This window comes from Mus musculus, chromosome 5 (assembly GCF_000001635.26).
Source record: "Mus musculus strain C57BL/6J chromosome 5, GRCm38.p6 C57BL/6J".
Taxonomy (NCBI): Eukaryota; Metazoa; Chordata; class Mammalia; order Rodentia; family Muridae; genus Mus; species Mus musculus.
The window spans coordinates 110,313,888-110,328,011 of NC_000071.6; the positions used below are offsets into that span (position 1 = coordinate 110,313,888).

The window sequence follows — 14,124 nt, forward strand, 5'->3', positions numbered from 1 at the left end:
AAATTTTTTTTAAAAGGTTGTATGTGTATGGTCTGCATATATGTGTGAAGTACTTACTTGCCCAGTACCCACGGAGGCAAGAAGAAGGCGTGAGATTCCCTGAACTGGAGTTAACAGATAGTTGTGCACCAACATGTGTGTGCCAACATTTGTGTGCTGGTAATTGGACCCAGGTCCTCTGGAAAGGCAGCCAAAGTTATAACTGCTCCCCCCCCCCATCCTCCCCCCCCACCCCCCGCACCCGCAAAAAAAAAAAAAAAAAAGCATTGAAATTTAGAAGTGTTGAAAATTAGAAGTGTACCAGTTATGATGTTTCATGCCTATTATCCTGGTTGTTGGCAGGCTAAGACAGGATGGATATGAGTTCAAGGCCAAGTTGGAGCACAGTATGGTACACTCATATCTCTACCTCAAAACACAAGTAAAAGTGAGTTATAAGCCAGAATGTTATAGACTCAGTATTAACCTAAAATAGAGTGTGTGTGTGTTCATGTTTGACACAGGGTTTCTCAGTATAGCCCTGGATGTTCTGGAACTCACACTATAGACCAGGCTGGCCTCAAACTAAGAGATTCACTTGCCTCTGCAGGTGCTGGGATTAAAGTTGTATGCCACCATGCCTGGCTTATTTTAATTTTTTGAGGCAAGGTCTTAAGCCAGGCTGGCCTTTAACCTTCTGTGATGCAGAGACTGGCCTTAAGCTCCCAATCCCTTTACCCCAGTTTCCTGAGTGCTGAGATTATAAGCATGTATGTACATACCCAGTTTAGATTTTAAAGCTTTAGCAATGTGATATTTGCAAGAGCTGTACCTAAAAAAAATGTATATACCAAGTAAATGTTAGCCAAAGAAAGCTGATGTAGGGCCAGGAGGTAGCTCAGACCAAGAGCGTTTGTGTATTGCATACACACATATGCACATTTTTTTTTTCTAAGACAGCCAGGGTTACACAGAAACCTGGTCTCAAAAACAAAATTTAGATAGATAGATGTTATGTAGTCTTGTTTGGTAGGTTTTGAGACAAGATGTGGCCTGACTGGCCTGGAACTCAGTATCTGCTTGCTTCTGCCTCCTGTCTGAGTACTAGGATTAAGGAGGTGTGCCATCATGCCTGGCAACAAGTCTTTATCATCCTGTCCTTGGCAGGTCTCTTGAATTACTATTATTTCATTTATTATTTTTTACTTGTATTTATATGTGTGTGTCTGTTGTATGTATGGGAAGGTTAGAAGAATCAATTTTCCACTGTGTGAGTCCTAGGAAAATCAGACTCAGATGAGCAGATTTGGAGGTAAGAACCTAACTACTGAGCCATCTTGCAAGTCTTGACTCACTAGGAATACTTAATTCTAACAATGTAGCCTTGAATTCACTCACAAATTCTACTGATAGCCGGGCGTGGTGGCGCACGCCTTTGATCCCAGCACTTGGGAGGCAGAGGCAGGTGGATTTCTGAGTTTGAGGCCAGCCTGGTCTACAAAGTGAGTTCCAGGACAGCCAGGGCTACACAGAGAAACCCTGTCTCGAAAAACCAAAAAAAAAAAAAAATCTACTGAAACTCAAAAAAATTATTAAATAAAAGATTGACAATCATTTTAGAAAAATTTAACATAAACTTGATTGTTAAATGAATACATCACAAATTAGTAAAATATATAAAATTAATGTGTATAAGTATTTTGCCTGAATATATGTGTGTGCATGATGTGCATGCCTGGTGCCACAGAGGTTAGAAGAGCCATTTCCCTAGCCCCCTAACTATGTTTTTAAATAGCTATACTTAATGCACAAATAAAACTTTATGCTCAGTAATTATGGGCTAAAGAGATGGCTTAGTACATATGAACATTGGCTGCTTGTTCGGATTATATGCATTGGTGACTAACTCCCAGTCACCAATAATGTACTGGTATTGAATTAAGGAGAGAAATAAAAGCACTTCCCCTTAGAGTCATTTAACCAAGATCTAGTTAATATTTAAATTCTCTACTAACTGCTCCCTGTGTCTCCATCCTCTGTCTGTTGTGAGTCTGAATCAGTGCCAGCCTACATTTTATCTTAGGAGTTTGTTTGTTCCTGTGTCTGTCTGTTGGTCTGTGTGAGTCCATTTGTGAATGGTATCTGTCTGTGTGTCTCCTTAACAAAGGGCTTCTTACTATGTTTATTGAACAGTATAGAAAACATCACATGGGGGAAGGAATGAAGTACTTTGCAGAAATCTTTCAACAGTTTTACAAGGCTTCAACCAACCCAGATAACAAACATCATTGTTTTGGGGTTTTTTTTGGGGGGTGGGGGGGTGAGGGTGTCAAATGAGTTTTTTGGCTTGTTTGCGTGTTATTGTTGTGTGGTAATTTTGGTGGTGTTTTTGTTTGTTTGGTCTTTCTTTTTGAGACAGGGTTTCTCTGTGTAGCCCTGGCTGTCCTGGAACTCACTTTGTAGACCAGGCTGGCCTCGAACTCAGAAATCCACCTGCCTCTGCCTCCCAAGTGCTAGGATTGAAGGCGCGTGCCACCACTGCCCGGCTTGTTTGGTCTTTCAAGACAGGGTTTCTCTGTGTAGTCCTGGCTGTCCTGAGATCTGCCTCTGTCTCTGCTTCTGACCCCTGCCTCATACCTAATTTAAGATTACAGATATGCATTAGCTTAAGTTATAAAAGTTGATTACAACTTCAAGGCAAACAAGGTTGTCCCATTGTTCTCTTAAAAGCAGGTTAAACAGTTTTGAGTACACAGTAGGCTAGCAGTCTTATTTTAATTGACCTCAAGGTATATTAACTTTGGCTGTGAGATCCAGCAAAAGTTCCAGTCCTTTAAAGTATAAGAGTAATAGTAATACTAGTAATAACAACAACAACAATAATAATAATAATAATAGAACACATTTTTACAAGTTTTTTTCAAGATTTATTTATTTATTATATATAAGTACATTGTAGCTGTCTTCAGACACACCAGAAGAGGGCATCCGATCTCATTACAGATGGTTGTGAGCCACCATGTGGTTGTGGGACTTGAACTCAGGACCTCCGGAAGAGCAATCAGTGCTCTTACCTGCTGAAACATCTCTTCAGCCTAGAACACATTCTTAACTGGTTCAAGTGTGGTGGACCTGTAACTACAGCAACTGGGGAGGCTAAGGCAAGAGGATCCAGAGTTCAAAGCCAATTTGGGCTATGCAGTGAGATCTTATCAAAAAAAAAAAAAAAAAAAAAAAACCAGGAACCACCAAGATAATTCTGTCATGGGAATCACTCACATTTGGGTGGCTGTTGTTCTTTTCCTAAGTGCCCCCTTCTTTTCTCCCTTCATACTCAGGGTTAAACCTGTATTAAAACCTCAGCTCTGACTCAAAACATACAACCTTGTAAAAAGGCTCACAGATACATACATCTTTTTGAAAGAACTGACATTCTCTGATAAAGAGCTGGGAAACTTAGGATGGACAGCTTCCCTAGGAGAATTAAGACAAATGGTCTAATTCCAGTGCTCCTAGACAAAGACAGGAACATCTCAGAAAGTTTTCAACTGCCAGAGAGAGCTACACAGTCAGACCTTGTCTCCAAAAAGGGGATGGACGAACAGGCTGGAGTTCAGCAGTTAACTGCACATACTGTTCTTGCAGAGTACCTGAATTTGGTTCCTAGTTACCTCTATCAGGGGGTTCACAACTGTCTATAACTCCACTCCCAAGTGAACCAGTGTCTTCTGACCTCTGAGGGAACTGCACCCATGTACATACACATGATTAAAAATCTTTTTTTGGTTTTTGTTTATTTGTTTGTTTGTTTGTTTTAAATTATGGTAGTCTGTAAACAGCCCTTTTCGGGAGATATGCTGTGAATAGAATAGAATTTACCAGATTGAGATTCTCAATTATAAGGCTGAGTTTTATCTTTCCAGATTGTGATGGCCCAGGCTTCAGAAAACAGTCTGAGTCTCTGCACTCCAGACATGGAGGACATTGGACTCACAAAGCCACACCACTCTACAGTCCCAGTTGCTACTAAGAGGAAGCGAGTCTGGGAGACCCAAAAGGAGTCTCAGGATATTGCACTAACTGTGCCCTGGCAAGAGGTCTTAGGGCAGCCTCCCTCCCTTGGAACCACACAGGTAAGACCCCTGAGAAAGTTGCTGTGGCACTCTGTATCCTAGAGGTATGCCACATAGACCAGGGATCCTAAGGCAAATCCTTGCCCTGGAACAAGTTGGTTGCAGAAATGCCTGAGTGTTAGAGAGCATTTAAAGCTGCCGAAGCTTAGGAATAAAGAGCAGGCTGTTAGAGGAAGGTATTGATGATCAACGTGTGTTAGCAATTGTTAATTTCCATCTGTCCTAGGAAGAGTGGTTGGTCTGGCTCCAGTTCCACAAGAAAAAGTGGCAGCTGCAGGCCCAACAGCGCCTAGCCCTCAGGAAGAAGCAACGCTTAGAGTCAGCAGAAGATATGCCAAGGCTTGGGCCTATCCGAGAGGGGCCTTCCACAGGACTGGGGAGCTTTTTGCGAAGGACTGCCCGCAGCATCATGGACCTTCCATGGCAGATAATACAGGTATGCAGCCATTCCTGCAGTATAGAATGGAAGATAAGAAATGCCTTCAGCATCCTGCCCATTACAGGGTCCCTGCACATAGGAGGATGTGGCCAAGGCTGCAGGCAATGTGGGAGATGACTTGTTCACAGGTGTCAGTATGTTCCTTGATTATGTACTATATATTCTGCATTTTCTTAGATCAGTGAGACCAGACAGGCTGGTCTGTTCCGGCTGTGGGCTATCATTGGCAATGACTTGCACTGCATCAAGCTGAGTATCCCTCGAGTATTCTATGTAAACCAGCGGGTTGCCAAAGCAGAGGATGGACCTGCATATCGGAAGGTAAGGAGGCCACTGGCATTGCTTGTCACCTCTGAGGTGTCTCCATACAATGGAGGCCACATAAAGAACTGGTCAGAAGCATGGACTCTGCAGACCCAAGACCACATAGCTGGTGAGAGTGTGGCCTGTCTCCATTTCCCAAGTACCTTAGTGATACTGGGGTCTTGTAAAGAGTTACTTGAAACTGTGTCTTTGAATGTCCAGGAAGGGAAACTGCTGCTGCCCATCAAGCTGACGAACAGGGAAGAGTTGGATAGAGGTTACAGGTAGTTTGTGTGAGTACTGTTGTAGTTACTAGCGTCACTGGGATGTAAATTCATCCACCATATAGCCTGTTCAATGGAAGAACATAATTCAGTGGCTTTTAGTGAATTGGTGGCAATATGAACTATAGCACGAATTCAGACTTCATCATCCCAAAAAGAAGCCTGTGCTAATCAGCTGGAAGCCAGTCCTTCCCTGCAGCCCAGGCAGCCAACCACACTGTCCCAAGCCTAAGGACTTGCCTAGTCACAGCATCTCAGAAATGGAGTCATATTCTAGCTAGGTGGTTTTTTGCACTGTAACTGTCTTCAGACACGCAGAAGAGGGCATCAGACCCCATTACACCTGGTCATGAGCCACCATGTGGTTGCTGGGAATTGAACTCAGGACCTCTGGAAGAGCAGTCAATGCTCTTATCCACTGAGCCATCTCCAGCCTGACTTAGGAGATTTTGAGGAAGTTTCTCTATGTGACATCTCAGATAGAGCACCCCATTTAACTCATCATGTACCTCAGGGTAGAGCTAGTTCATGATTATTGTCTGCTCACTAGCTATACACAGGGAACACCTGGGAGAGGTACATAATTGTAGGTGGAATATGTGAGGCCTGATGCCAGCTCATTGACTTGGTGGAATGTGAACCTAGAAAGTGGACAGGCAGGGGTTATCAGAATAATGGACAAGTGGGACCAATGGATTTTCATACAGGGAGAGCTGTGCAGTGGTGATTGTGTAGGAGAATGTCTGCACTACAGAACCTTTCACCTTTGTGATTTTTCTGCTCCCTTCTAGGCTCTGTGTGCATCACTATCCTTGGCATTGGTAGTTGGTATATCCCCTGGGGATTCTAGGATGGAGGTTCTCTGCCCTTTCTGTATAGGAACTTTGTATATCACTAAGAATCAAATTGTTTCAGGATGGAGGTTGTCTTAGTCAGGGTTTGTATTCCTGCACAAAACACCATGCCCAAGAAGCAAGCTGGGGAGGAAAGGGTTTATTCAGCTTACATTTCCACATTGCTGTTCATCACCAAAGGAAGTCAGGACAGGAAGTCAAGCTGGTCAGGAAGCAGGAGCTGATGCAGAGGCCATGGAGGGGTGTTTACTTACTGGCTTGCTCAGCCTGCTCTCTTATAGAACCCATGACAACCAGCCCAGGGATGGCTCCACCCACAGTGGGCCCTGCCCCCTTGATCACTAATTGAGAAAATGCCTTACAGCTGGATCTCATGGAGATATTTCTTCAACAGAGGCTCCTTTCTCTGTGATAACTCCAGCTTGTGTCAAGTTGACACACAAAACCAGCCAGCACAGAGGTGTTCATTGTTTGAGACAGTCTCATGTAGTTTAGGCTGGCCTTGAGTTTGCAATAAAAGTGAGGCTGACCTTCAATTCCTGACCCTCCTGCATCTGCCACCCACATGCTAGGATTATAGGCCTGTGTTACCATGCTAAGCTCATGAATTGTGTTTTTCTCAATCCTAGAGATCAAACCCAAGGACTAGTGAATTGTTAGGTGTACTCTCTATCCCTAAGCTGTGTACCTCAGCACAGAAGCAAACGAGTTTCTTCCTTAAAACGTGAAATATTTACTATTTTGCCCTTAAATAATATTGTTTCCAAGGTAATGGATGGCAACTAGATTACTTTTTTCTTTTTCTTTCCTTTTTTGATTCTTATTCTTTTTTTTTTCTTTTTCTTTTTCTTTTTTCTTATGTTTTAAAAGTATTCCTGGGCTGGTGAGATGGCTCAGTGGGTAAGAGCACCCGACTGCTCTTCCGAAGGTCAGGAGTTCAAATCCCAGCAACCACATGGTGGCTCACAACCATCTGTAACGAGATCTGACTCCCTCTTCTGGAGTGTCTGAGGACAGCTGCAGTGTACTTACATATAATAAATAAATAAATCTTTAAAAAAAAAAAAAAAGTATTCCTAGGAGCCTGGATGGCATGATCTTTGCCTGTTAGCCCAGCACTCAGGATACCAAGGCAAGAGGATCATAAGTTCAAGGCCAGTCTGGCTTACATCACAACACTCTTGTTTCAAAAACAATTTAAAAAAAAGATACTGTGAATCTGGGAATATATTGTTGTTTAGTTATAATCAGTTACAGCCTGCCTTCCCTGATGCAGATAAATAAGTGTGGCTCATAGTTGACTTCCATCGGTTCTGAAAAATATAGCTACCTGAATCATTCTCCTCACCATCCAGGTAGGCATTTCCACCTCCCCAGAGCATACTTGCCCCTCTCCGTACAGCTAGTGTGTCAGATCCATGTTTCTGTAACTATGGATGCACTAGATCTACAGCTCTGTGTCAGTGTGTCATTCTGTAGATGCTATAATTACCTTTCTGAGCTCATGATATTTGGTATTGATCCAGGTATTGTTTGTATTAGTGGTGATGTATTAAGATAAGAACTACACCTACAGTGTATACAGAGAAAGTCCTTGTCAGCAACATCACGATATCTGACATCTGTAGGACGAGCTGGGAAGTTCCCTCTTTCCTCTTTTCCATTTTCTAACTCTCCATTTCCTAGTTAGCTATTGAAGAAACAACTATCATTAGTTTGGTATTTATTTTTCCAGACTTTATTTTGTCTATTTAAATACAGTAAAGTGATCTTTTGACCATAATACTGCATGGGTAATGGCAGCCACAGTTCCATGATTTTCAAAATACAAAATACTTCTGTCATCCTTAATTCACTGTGTTCTGGTTTCTCTTCGCCCCATCCGTAGACACTGGCCTCTGTTGCTATGGCATAACCTTTTTAGAATGCCCCTTTATGGAATCATACTGTACTCTGAAATTTCAGTCTGGCTAATTTCATGTAATTCCATTAGAATTTCCCAGAGGGGAAGCCAGGAAACTGTTGCTGGTTGGTACTCTGTGAGCTAGCTCTCTTGGTCCCTGACTACTTTTTTTCTCTTATGCTACTGCTTCAGGCATGCATTTAGTAGGAAAGAATAGATGGTAGCTACTTGGTTGTAAAAAATCTTTTCCTCTGGTTTTAGAGTTGTTGTTCATTTGTTTGTTTGACTGAATAAATTCTACGGTTTTATCTTCACAATTCCTGACATATTTTAATTGTCTTCATTCTTTTACTTAGCTCAGATACTGAGATAGGTTATGGCCCTTGGTTTGTAAGCATGCATGTGTGTGTACCTGTATGTGTGGGTGCCACTTATGGAAGCCCAGGGTCAGCATCAGACTTCTATCTCAATCGCTTTGCACCTGAACCTGGAGCTCACTGTTTATACAAGTCCATGTCGCTGGCAGTCCCTAGGGATTTCATCCACCCACCCACCCATCCATCCACCCATCCACCCACCCATCCACCCACCCACCCATCCATCCACCCATCCACCCACCCACCCATCCATCCATCCACCCACCCATCCACCCACCTCTCTAGCACTGGGATGATATTGTGCACCACTGTGCCAGGCTTTTTACATGCTGATAGGCATCCAGAGTCAGGTCCTCGTGCTTATACTGGAAGCACTTACCAACTGAGATCTCCTGTGGACATTTTGTTATTTTATTGAAACAATTTCATTACATAGGCTAACTGTATTCTCAACTGGCTTTTCTCAGCCTCCCTGCTGGGATTATAGGTGTATGAACCATCTAGTCTAGCTGTCTCATGGTAGATGCAGCTATAGCTGCCGTAAAGCTTTTATTAGTTGTGATGTGTGACTCAGCACAGGGCTAGCATTTGATGGTGCTCTCTTCTCCCTTGAGAATTACTCATTTTTCCCTGATTGTTACATCAAGAAACTCGTTCCATACAGGACAACTCTCATTTGATATTGTGGGCATTTATATGAAAAACAGTTCTTGCACTGGTGAAATGACTCTGAGTAAAGGGAAGCTGAGCCCATATAGTAGCACAGAGAGGTGATGCTTTCAAGTCCTTGTTTAAACACACACACAAAATAAACAAGCAAATTTTTTTTTAATTATTTAATCTTTTAGAGAATGTTGAGGCGGCAATCCTGTTAATTTAAATCTCAAATTCAGCCTTGCCTTCTTTGTGTAAAGGTTCCATTGTCAGCTCAATTTTCAAATGTTTGTGTTCCTCTGAGTATGTCTGTGTATTTGCAGCTTGAAGAGAGAGTGATTAATGAACAGTCAGTGTGTATCCTCTCCATGCTCCTATACATGCAACCAGTACACACATAAGGGTTGCCCCATCATCTCTTTTCTAGTTCTCTGGCCAAAAAAGTGTGGTTTATCTATGGGTTTTAGATACCTACAACCTCCAATTAATAAAACCGAGAGATCTGAGAAACCTTACCTGGGAGCCCATGCTCAAGACAAGAGCTGATGTCTCAGTTGGAAAGCATTTATAGTCCAGTTCCAGGTTGCTATTTCATTATACCTTAGTGTTTTAGTTGTAGTCTTTGAAGCTGGGGAGCTAACTGTCTTGGGTCCTGAAAGCCCTCGGAGTTGGTTAGTGATCCACTCCGTAGGCTGTGGTAGGCTCATCACCACTTTGTCACCAGGTGAATCGGGCTCTTCCTCGTTCCAACATTGTCTACAATCTCTATGAGTATTCAGTACCAGAGGACATGTACCAAGAACACATCAACGAGATCAACACTGAGTTGTCAGTACCAGACATTGAGGGCGTGTATGAGACACAGGTGATTTTTTTTCTCCCTGGCCAATGACCTCCTGGTTGTAAATGAAGCTGGATGATCAGAGAGAATCCCACAGGGAATCCGGCAGTGGGCAGTGGTGGGGAGGTGGATTAGATAGTGATGAGTGTCAGCAGCGTATCTACCTAAGGTGGTGTCTTGTAGGTGAAGACAGACTATGATGGGGTATGTGGCCACAGATAGAGCTGTGGTGCTAGAGTCTCCCATTTGACCCAACATACTAACTACTCTCCCAGGTCCCATTGTTATTCCGGGCCCTCGTGCAGCTGGGCTGTGTGTGTGTGGTCAACAAGCAGCTGACAAGGCACCTTTCGGGCTGGGAAGCTGAAACTTTTGCCCTCGAGCACCTTGAAATGCGTTCTCTGGCCCAGTTCAGCTACTTGGAACCAGGTATTGCCTTACCAACAGCCCTATCACCTACCTTGCCTCCCCTGCTCTCAGGCAACGGGTTTATTTTCTTCTACAGGGAGTATCCGCCATATCTACCTGTACCATCACACTCAGGGCCACAAGGCACTCTTTGGGGTCTTTATCCCCTCACAGCGAAGAGCATCTGTGTTTGTGTTGGATACTGTGAGTCATTGGGCCCAGGGCATGTGAGAATTTGTGGGTCAGGCAGAATATGGGGAAGAAAGATACTCCTCTTGCCATTCAGTTAGAAATAGAAAGGCACAGTGACTGCCCAGCTACACACACACAACAGGCCTAACAGTTGGTGTCTGCTTAGGTACGAAGCAACCAAATGCCAGGGCTCAGTGCCCTGTACTCATCAGAACACAGCCTGCTGCTGGACAAGGTGGACCCCAAGCTCCTGCCTCCCCCAAAACACACCTTTGAAGTTCGTGCTGAAACCAACCTGAAGACTATCTGCAGAGCCATCCAGCGCTTCCTGCTTGCCTACAAGGTAAGAGAAGTTGGGGTCCAGTGGTGAGTGTCTCCCATCCTGAGGTTTTGTCTACTGAGCCCTTTCTGCCTTCTCAACCCAGGAAGAGCGCCGAGGGCCCACACTCATCGCTGTCCAGTCTAGCTGGGAGCTGTGTAGGCTGACCAGTGAGATTCCAGTCTTAGAAGAGTTCCCACTAGTGCCTATCCGAGTGGCTGACAAGATCAGCTATGCAGTCCTGGACTGGCAGCGCCATGGAGCTCGCCGAATGATCCGGCACTACCTCAATTTAGACTTGTGCCTGTCGCAGGCCTTTGAGATGAGCAGGTGAGGAGTTGGATGTAGCTCAGTAGTAGAAGTTAGCTAGAAAGTGCAGTTCCCAGTGTACACACACAAGAAGAGAGGTAAACAAGTGAGGCTATAAGCTGGGTGCCTACAGTGTATGGCCCTGCAAATGGTCCCTAAATGATGCTGGTATCTTGGGACTAAACCTGTACCTCTGTATAGGTACTTCCACATCCCTGTTGGAAACCTGCCGGAAGACATCTCCACCTTTGGCTCAGACCTCTTTTTTGCACGCCACCTCCAGCACCATAACCACCTGCTTTGGCTATCCCCTACCTCTCGGCCTGACCTGGGTGGGAAGGAAGCTGATGACAACCGCCTTGTCATGGAGTTTGATGACCGAGCCACTGTGGAGATCAATAGTTCTGGCTGTTACTCTACTGGTGAGTGAGAGAAGGGAAAGATGGGGTCTTCTGCTCAACCATGTGGAAGAAGCAAAGTCTTAAGAAATGATAAATTAGATGTCAGTCAGAGGTCATGTGCTATGCCTGACCCTGCAGGCAGCACTTTCTGTCCTATTAGTGACAGTTAACCTGGGAAATGATCCTAGTACTGGCTGGCATATGTGAACAAGCTGTGTTTCCCTGCAGTGTGCGTGGAACTGGACATTCAAAATCTGGCAGTCAACACCATCCTCCAGTCCCATCATGTCAATGACATGGAGGGGGCTGGCAGCATGGGCATCAGCTTCGATGTGATCCAGCAGGCCTCCCTAGAGGACATGGTAACAGGCAATCAAGCTGCCAGTGCCCTGGCCAACTACGATGAGACAGCCCTCTGCTCTAGTACCTTCAGGTATCTGCCGTCATATTATATGCTACCGTCTTAGCCAAGGCAGCAGGGAGGGTAGCCCCCACTTTAGAATGCCAAAGCCAGAGTCAGCAAAATACATATATTGTCGGGGGCTCCCTGTGTAACTCTGGACTGTCCAAACCTCACAGTGTAGACTATACTGGCTCAGATTCATAGAAGCCTTCCAGGTGCTGAAATTAAAGGTGTGTGCCACACATTCATTTTTTTTTTTTTTTTTTGGTTTTTCGAGACAGGGTTTCTATGTATAGCCCTGGCTGTCCTGGAACTCACTTTGTAAACTAGGCTGGCCTCAAACTCAGAAATCTGCCTGCCTCTGCCTCCAGAGTGCTGGGATTAAAGGCATACACCACTACACCTGGCTCAACTTTTTTTTTTAAAGATTATTTTTTGTTATGTTTTTTATTAAGTCATTTATTTACTTTACATCCTGATCGAAGTTTCCCCTCTCTCCTCTCCTCCCAGTTCCTCCCTCTCACCTTCCCTTCATCCCATCCACCCTTTCTCTCTTCAGAAAAGGAGATGGTTCCCAGTGGGGGGGGGGGGGGGCGCACGGGTGGGTGGGTATGTGAGTATGGATATCCAAAGAAGCCAGAGGAGCCAGATACCTGGAACTCATTACATGAGGTTGTAAAACACCTGGTATGAGTATTGGGAATGGAATTCCAGTCCTGTGGAGTAGTATGTGCTCTTAACTACTATGCCATCTTCAGCCTTAGAGTCAGCATTCCTGGGATGTCTGTCCCTTGAGTCTTCCATAATGCAATCAAGGACCCCCATGTCCCTGCCTAATTACTAATAGGCAGTACAAGTGCTATCATCAGACATTTCTGAGGCCAGAAGCTTTTCTCACAAAGAACTTTTTGATACATAATTGCTTTCAGTGTAATCAAAGGTGTATCTGCAGGAAATTCCCAGGGTACCCAGCCTAATGAGTCATAGTAGCCAGTATCATCTGTCAGAGATATGGTCAGCCCTGGCTCCTAGTGATGGAACAGTGTATACTATAGAGTGGTTCCTTTGTACCAGGAACACAGAGCACTTTACTTTGCCTATATTTCCATAGCCCTACAGGATGGTACAGTCTTCACTCATGCCAGAAATGGCAAAGCCAAGGTCAGAGGGGCTGTGGTCATGATGTATTACTGAGGCTAAGAAAGCCTGTGATTCTAAAACATGTATTTCAGCCCCGTTGCCTCCAAATGAAGGAAGAAAGAACTAGGTTAGGAGAGCTGGGAACTGAGCAGAGTTATAGCAGAAGAAGTGTTTCAACCCTGAGCAGCAGGTGGGGGTCAGACCCAGGTAGCAGCAGCCACCAGTTGAGGGAAGTGGGCATTTTTACAGAAAGCCATAAAAGTGACCTCAGGGTCATAGCTCTGACATTCTGGCTCCTTCATTACCCAAGTCCAGTCTATTCTGTCTAAGCACAGAATTGGTTCCAGGAACCTTCCCTGTGTATCATTGGTGTCTAGAAAACGCAGCTTGGGCCAGTCCCTAGTTCTTCACATGGAAGGTTCATAATCAACTCTGTGACTCTTCATTCCTGCTCTTCTGACAGTGAGACCCTGTCTCAAAAAAATAATAGTAAAGACTACTGCTACTACAGAGGACATGAGTTTAGCTCCTGGAATGCATTTACAGACAACCACTGTAAATATAGCTCCAATATTAGACACTGTCTGGCTTCTATGGGCACCTAGACTCACAAAGTACATACCATCACAGCTACACATAAATTTTGAAAAATTAAAAATGAATCTTAATAAGGACAAAAGCCTATTATGTGTCTCCTTGTCCAGGTGTAATAAGCAAGTCAGGTGTTAAATGGAGGGAAGTGGTGAGGAGGTGATGCTCACAAGTTACTGGGCCAAGGAATGGAACTCAGACAGTGGCAGTTAAGGATTATGAAAAGGGACAGTGATGTCGGCAGCAGCGTATGTTACAGTTCATCTTCCTTTGCTGTCTCTCAGGATCCTGAAGAGCATGGTGGTTGGCTGGGTAAAGGAAATCACACAGTACCACAACATCTATGCTGACAACCAGGTAATGCACTTCTACCGCTGGCTCCAGTCACCGTGCTCTCTGCTCCACGACCCAGCCCTTCACCGGACGCTGCACAACATGATGAAGAAGCTCTTCCTGCAGTGAGTGTTTCACCCTGTGCTGTGGGCTGAGGGACATAAGCCAGTACTTTGGAGATATATAAAGCCCAGGCAGTTTTAACTGCTATTGAGGCAGAGGCAGGCAGATCTCTGAGGTCAAGACCAGCTTGCTCTATAG

General features: G+C 44.4%; 1 protein-coding gene across 2 annotated transcripts in view; it reads left to right on the top strand.

Annotated features, from left to right (window-relative positions):
- Pole (polymerase (DNA directed), epsilon) overlaps nucleotides 1-14,124 on the top strand; it is a 51,150-nt gene that overhangs the window by 27,569 nt on the left and 9,457 nt on the right. For both annotated transcript variants that reach the window (NM_011132.2, XM_017320715.1), the window contains 11 exons: nucleotides 3,903-4,112; nucleotides 4,339-4,548; nucleotides 4,729-4,872; nucleotides 9,651-9,791; nucleotides 10,043-10,196; nucleotides 10,273-10,379; nucleotides 10,534-10,710; nucleotides 10,793-11,016; nucleotides 11,197-11,417; nucleotides 11,625-11,829; nucleotides 13,815-13,988. In NM_011132.2, coding sequence (NP_035262.2) covers nucleotides 3,903-4,112; nucleotides 4,339-4,548; nucleotides 4,729-4,872; nucleotides 9,651-9,791; nucleotides 10,043-10,196; nucleotides 10,273-10,379; nucleotides 10,534-10,710; nucleotides 10,793-11,016; nucleotides 11,197-11,417; nucleotides 11,625-11,829; nucleotides 13,815-13,988 — 1,967 coding nt within the window. The remainder of the gene's footprint in view (nucleotides 1-3,902; nucleotides 4,113-4,338; nucleotides 4,549-4,728; nucleotides 4,873-9,650; nucleotides 9,792-10,042; nucleotides 10,197-10,272; nucleotides 10,380-10,533; nucleotides 10,711-10,792; nucleotides 11,017-11,196; nucleotides 11,418-11,624; nucleotides 11,830-13,814; nucleotides 13,989-14,124) is intronic.